Genomic DNA, 6,798 nt, shown 5'->3' with positions numbered 1-6,798 from the left:
GGACTCCCCAGCAAAATGCTTGTCGCCAGAGCTTACTGGGGCCTCGCGAAAGGAGAATGAGGCAGCCATCAAATGCAAATCTGCTTGCGCAGCTCATTGAGGAGCAACGGCAGCTGCGTCTATGTCTAGAAAAAGGCATGGAGAAAGAAGAAAAGTTCAGAGAGAAGCAGATTCAGCTGCAGGAAGAAAGTGCGCAGCGTGACAATTTATTTTTGTCGTGTTTGCGGGATTTGGGCAAAGAGTAAATGTTCAATGCCTGCATGTCTGTGAAGGAGCATGATTGTTTTCATATTCACACGCTCTTCGAAGTACACACACACACACACTGCTTCTCTGCTGTGGTGCAATGCTGCTGGTCATGTGGCCTGTTGAGCACGTCTCCAGAAGTATTGCGCAAGAGCAGCTCGAACACTGTGTCCTGTTCCACTTGACTGAGTGGTGGAGCGCGATGGCTGTGGAAACAGTTCATCAAATGCAGGCACATCTTGTTCCCACTGAGGATCCACAGGGTCTCTGAATGTCTCACAGATATTGTGAAGAACACATGAGGCCCTAATGGCTTGTTTAGCATTGGGCAACTTGCATTCTAGCCTCTTCATGACAAAACGAAAACGAGCTTTCAGGCGTCCAAATGCGTTTTCAACTATGCGTCTCGTTTTGGAAAGGTTATAATTGTAAGCAGCTTCGGGGGTGCCAGGTGATGCACTTGGGAAGGGCTTAAGCAGTGTTGCAGTCAGTGGAAATGCCTGGTCACACAGAATGAGCGGTGTTATAGCAGCACCTTCGATCATAATCACAGGCGAATCAAGGTGTCCGCTTTCAATAAGTGTGTGCAGCTTCGATCGCCCGTACACGTTGGCATCATGGCATCGGCCGGGAGCTCCAACATTGATATACCGGAACCGGTACTGGTGATCAATCAGGGCGAGCAGTATTACACTGTACCTGTATAAAAGAAACAAGCGCTAAATGTTGTCTTGCTCATGCATAACAGTGGGCAGTACTCTTTGCAGTATTTTAACTTGTCATAAACAACCATGTTGAGAAAAGCACTTCTCAAACAACTGTACGAGTTGCGCAACAGGCGCAGGCCACAGCATGACAGCTCCGGCATGCATGCTTGCCCATAATTTTTTTTGTTGCCACAAAGGAAAACTTCATGCGCGCAGGAATTTTCTAGCTATGGCTCTTGCACGACAAGTCATGATACCTTCACACTGTTTGTACAGTAAAGGCATTTTAGGCAAAATTAGCACATGCATGCAACACTTTTTAGCAAATGGCTGGAAGTTGTTTATAAGGAAAGCGTTCATTCAGCAAAACATCACGACTAGTTTGGCCTATGTATACATTTTTATGTATAGACAACGCACACACAGTTGACAGTAGCAGTTATGAAATTCTAGTGCGGGAAATTCCAGAAATGCACCATTCTGAACACACTGCAGGTAGAGAAAAGAAAATAAAGGCAACCTGAACTTTGGTGATTGTTATTTGCAGAAACTTATGTATTTAATAGCTACTACTGCTAAAGCTTAATCAGTAACGATCGAAAACAATCGTTTATATTTCACAATATATCACGCAATGAAAAGTGAATTAACTTTTTAACTTCGCGCCAGCGTAGAGGTCTCGAAGGTACCTACCAGCCTTTGTAGTTATGGTAATCGATTGCGTTGTCCTTCGGTGGGGATATAGGAAAGTGACAACCATCGAGAGCGCCGATTGCCTGCGGGAAGCCAGTGAAGAAAAAGAACTCCCTCACGTGTTTTTCCAGTTCGTGGCGCCGGACCATTCGAAGCCACTCTGCTTCAAGTTGTTCGGTGACAACCTTACAAAACTCCCGAAATACGACGTTCACCGTTGACCGGCCGATGCCGAACAGATGGGCGATCGTTCGGTCTTCAGCGCTTGAGCACAGCCGATACATCCCGACGGCCACTCTTTTTTCCACAGACAACGGCTTTCTCATGTTGGTCGTTTGGCGCTCCAAGGCGATCCTGCACGACTCCACAAGGTACCGGAATGTCGTCTGCGAGACACGGAAAGCTTGTCTGAAGTGATTCTCCCCGAGATGTGGAAGCGTCTCTTCGAACCAACGTTCGTTTCGTTCAAATGCCCACCGCTCACGGTGAACTGTGGCTTCGGTAGCCATCATAGCAACAATAGCGAATGAATTAGCTACTAATCTCAGTTTCAGGCTTGCGTTGATCTTCGATTGCGCTTCTTTTGCCAGTTCCAGTGCCCCCTCCTTGTTTCTTCGTTGTGCTCGGTAACAAATGTAAGAGGCAACTAGGGCGTTCACTTTTTCAATATCAACTGCGCTAGCTGCGCTTCCTCCACAGAGCGCCATATCAGCCATATTGCTTGTTTACACTTACCGGATTTGGGCTTGGCTTTAGTTGGGGCTTGGCTTGTGAAGATCGAAGTGCTTTTAGTTGTGAATAATTGGCGTCAAAATGTTTTCCTCCGTGTTAAAAATACTCGCAAAGGTTCTTAAACGCGTTTAATAGGCACAAAATTTCTTTGCATTTCACAAATTTTGTTCCAGATCGTCATTGCTATCATTTGCGAATACCATTATATTTTACTGTGTAGCACCGCAAGACACCGAATGGCATTCGATGCGATTCGAATGACATTAAATCTTCCCGTGTGACAGGGGCATTATATAAGAAGGACGTTGCTTTCACATGGGGCCTTGCTCAAACGAAAGCCTTTACCGCCCTCGGATGCTTGCTCACGGCTATCCCATTGCTGGATCATTATGATCCATCTGCCGCCGCTGAAGTTCGGACGGATGCCAGTGGCCATGAAATTGAAGCTGTACTTGTTCAATGGCAGCGAAACGCAGTGCGCGTAACTGTAGACGCCGGCCACCTCCTGTCACCCGCCGAGATTAATTTTTCAATTACCGAACGGAAATGCCTAGCGTTAGTTTGGGCAGTGGCTAAATTCCGTCCTACTTGTACAGCCACACGTTTTCCGCGGTTACCGATCCACGCCTTGTGCTGGCTCTTCTCACTCACAGACCACACTGGAAGATTGGTTAGATGGGCGCTACAGCTCCAAGAGTATTCATTTGCTGTTTTATACAAGTCAAGCCTTTTGCGCAAGGACGGTGGCTGCGTCTCCCGTCATCCTGTCGACCGCCCTGAATATGATGCGCATGACACCGAATCTTGCACCCTGGCTATTTCTGATCTGCGCGACACTCACACTGAACAAAAGCGTGATGACTGCTTACGTGTTCTCATCGATGGTCTCAATTCTGGACATTTGGAGCCCACGCTGCGCACGACCGTGCTCCGCGACGACGTTCTTTGCCGTCGCATGTTACGACCTGAAAGACGAGCGAGCGAAGCAACTTAATTAAGGATAGGATAGGATAGGGATAACTTTCATAAAGTGCCGGCAAACGACGGTTTAACGCGTCGTGACGCTGGCCAAGCGTCGACCCCGGGGCTATACTCTACTCTGCACTACCGCAGTTGGGCCCGTCTGTAGTGGGTCATGGGGCTTGTGCTTTTCGAGCGCACCCCGGGCTTGCTGGACGGCCCATAGTTGTGTGTCCTTGTCTGCAGACTGCAGTGCACTTTGAAGTTCGGGCGGGTAACTCCTGGAGGTAGCTGCCGTCGGGAACCTGGCACAGTCCCACATGATGTACCATTGGTCTGCCGGACCCGCTGCACAAACACCGCACAGCCCACTCGGATAGAGATCTGGGTGAAGCGCGTGCAGCATTGCGGGGGCGAGGAGTGACGCGGTCTGTAATTGCCTTAGGATTATGGCCTCCTCCCGACTGAGTGCCGGGTGGGGAGGCGGCATTGTCCGTCGAGCTAAGCGGTAACACTTGGTTACTTCGGCATAACTGGTCAATCTGTCCTTCGTTTCGAACCACCACACGGAACGGTCACTCTCGGCGGCGCGGAAGGTAAGCGCTCGCGCCGCCGAATGGGCCGTCTCGTTGTGGTTTGGTGAGGATGCACACTCGCCGGCGTGCGCCGGGAACCACTTGATACGAACGGTGCTGCCGCGGTCTTGATGTTGGAGCTTGCCGATGATGGCGGCCGCCGGCGCGCATATTCGCCCCTTAGCAAAGTTGCGCACGCCGTTCATCGAGTCGCTGAGCACGGTGCGACACTCGCCCTCGTTGATTGCCAGCGCGATGGCAACCTCCTCAGCGTCTGTAGCGTTCGTGCACCGCACGGTAGCTGCCGGTGTTTTGGTGACGGTAGCTGCCGCAACGACCACTGCCGCGAAGCCTTCCCGCTTGTATTTCGGTGAGTCCACGTACCGGGCGTGCGGTCTTGGGCGTGTTGTTCGGTGAGGGCCTTGGCCCGTGCCTGCCGCCGTTCTTGGTTGTACTCTGGGTGCATGTTCTTCGGGATGGGGTCCACGTAAGTGTGGGCTCGCGTCTCATCTGTGATCTCGCACGGTTGCCCGCTGGGAGCTTGGGGGTTGTAACCCAGGGACGTTAGTATACTGCGGCCCGTCTTGGTGGTAGAGAGGTGCTCGATTTGCGCGGTGAGCTGCGCCTCAGCTATTTCTTCTAGGGTGTTATGGAGGACGAGCTGCAGGAGCTGAGCCGTACTCTTGGTCACCATTAAGCCCAGCGCCGTCTTGTAAGCTCGTCTGATCAGCGTGTTGATCTTGGTCGCGTCAGTGACCCGCCAGTTGAGGTAGGCCGCAACGTAGGCGATGTGACTGATCACGAACGACTGGACAAGGCGCACGAGACTGTCTTCACGCATGCTCGCCCATCGTGTAGAGACTCGGTGTACGAGCCGGATGGCGTCCATTGCCTTGGCGGTAAGCTTGTTCATGTTCTCGTCGTTGCGGCCGCTCTTGTTGAGCAGCATGCCCAGGACCCTGATCTTGGGAACCTCGGGGATGCGTTGCCCCGATGCAGTCACAATCTTGATGTGGTCACACTCCCGAAGGGGAGCGCGCTTCCGTCCCGGTCGAAGCGGTGTGAGGACGAACAGCTCAGATTTGGCGGGCGAGCACATTAGGCCTGTGCCGTCAAGGTGCCGCTCGATGGCGGTAACCGCCGCTTGCAGCTGTTGCTAGATGCTGGCGTCGGTGCCTCCGGCCGCCCACAGGGTAATGTCGTCGGCGTAGATCGTATGCCGGTCGCCGGTCCCCGCTACTGCCTTCGCTACGCCGGTCATGACGAGTTTAAAGAGCAATGGCGAGATGACCAACCCCTGTGGAGTACCCGTACTACCGAGCTTGTGTTCGGGGAGCTTGAGGTCTCCGGCGTGCAGTTCCACCGTGCGGTTGGTCAAGAAGTCTTGAATATAATTGTAGCTCGTTACCCCCATGTTGAGTCTTGATACTTGTGCTAATATGGCTGAGTATTTGACTTTGTCGAATGCACTTTGTAAATCAAGCCCCAGAATTACTTTGCTGTCTTGTGTCTTGTTGTCGATGATTTCTTGTTTGAGTTATAACATGGCATCTTGTGTGCTGAGTTTGCGCTGGAAGCCGATCATCGTGTCAGGATAGAGGCCTTCCTTCTCTAGGTATTCCTGCGTGATGGTGTGCATGAGGCGGGCCAGGCGGTCGCGCTGGTATGACTTGGTCTTTGTTTCGTTTAGCGGGTGCCGAAATAGATTCCATGTACAACTGTGATGCAGTTTCCTGTAAGCTCGGTTGCAGATTTTGTTTCAGTGCTGACGGCACAGGAGAATGCAATGGTGTTAAATGGCCCTGTTTAAGTCAGCCACCTTCTTCCTCAATATCCGGTTCAACCGGTGCTGCTTCCAACGCGCCTGTATCGAACGTTTGGCCTCGATCAGATGGGCCAGGCGGCTGTACATGATGATGACGTCCTCGTCTGTTTCTATGGCCTTTGTGGCTGAGCGCACTGCATAGCGGAGCTCCGCCGTCCAGGTTTCGATCTCTGTGATGTCTTGTGCTTTGGTGAGGCGTCTCTTACGGAATCCGTCCCAATCCGTCCACTTGTGTATAATGGTATTGCTCCGTAATTGGTTGGGTATCGTAATTTCGAGGATGTAGTGGTCACTGCCCAGGTCGACGCCCGTGTTGTGCCATGTTACTTTGCCAGTGGGGTCATTTTTGATGAATGTAAGGTCTGGTGTGGGGCCTCGTGCTACGGAGTTGCCGATGCGGGTAGGATGCGCGGGGTCCGTGATTAGGACACAGTTGTGGTCCAGGGTATCCTGTAATAAGTCCCGTCCCTTGGCCGTGTCCTTCATGTAACCCCACGCTCGATGGGCGGCGTTGATGTCCCCTCCGTTCAGCAACGTGTTGTCTCTGGGCTGTGTGTAGTAGGGTCTTGAATTTCTGTGTTTGGTGCTTGGGATTACTGTAGATGTTGGCGATGAACAGGCTGCCCTTTCGTTGTTTGCTTGGGATGATTTCGGTGAAGGCGTATTCCACCCTGCTGCGGCCGTGTTTGAGTTGGTGCTCGATGAACGTGAGCCCTTTGCGGACGAACGTGCAGACGCCCGGTCCCTCCGCTTGGCTAACGTGAGCGCGATACCCAGGGAGGGTGGGGGTCACCGTCGCCGTTTCTTGCAGCAGGATAATGTCGGGTTTCTTGTTGCTCTAACTGTGGCAGTTCCACTGCCAGACCGTAAGGCCCGGCAGCGATCCTATTGTGGATTGGGCCTGGGATATAGTTGTGGCGAAGGTGAGGGTTGCGTTTGTTCTTGGAGGTATGGGTGGTTGGTGAAATCCGCTGAAAAGATGGGGCTGCGCACTATGGGCTTGAGGGTGTGTTCAATGAGTTCGAAACGCTCTTGTATGGTGCGGAAGGACGTGGTGATC

The 6,798-nt window shown here is 52.1% G+C and overlaps 1 protein-coding gene across 1 annotated transcript; it reads right to left on the bottom strand.

Moving 5' to 3' along the window:
• Nucleotides 1–337: 337 nt before the first annotated feature.
• Nucleotides 338–6,224, bottom strand: LOC142574029 (uncharacterized). The gene is made up of 3 exons (XM_075683235.1): nt 5,733–6,224; nt 1,647–2,032; nt 338–945 (listed from the first exon to the last, which is right to left on the bottom strand). Exons 1-3 carry the CDS (start codon nt 6,222–6,224, stop codon nt 357–359), a joined length of 1,467 nt encoding a protein of 488 aa, XP_075539350.1. The 3' UTR covers nt 338–356.
• Between the last annotated feature and the right edge of the window lie 574 nt (nt 6,225–6,798).

Source organism: Dermacentor variabilis, chromosome 1 (genome assembly GCF_050947875.1).
Source record: "Dermacentor variabilis isolate Ectoservices chromosome 1, ASM5094787v1, whole genome shotgun sequence".
In the NCBI taxonomy this organism is placed as follows: Eukaryota; Metazoa; Arthropoda; class Arachnida; order Ixodida; family Ixodidae; genus Dermacentor; species Dermacentor variabilis.
Note: the sequence above shows the minus strand (reverse complement) of the source record. Positions and strands in the feature narration are given on the sequence as shown.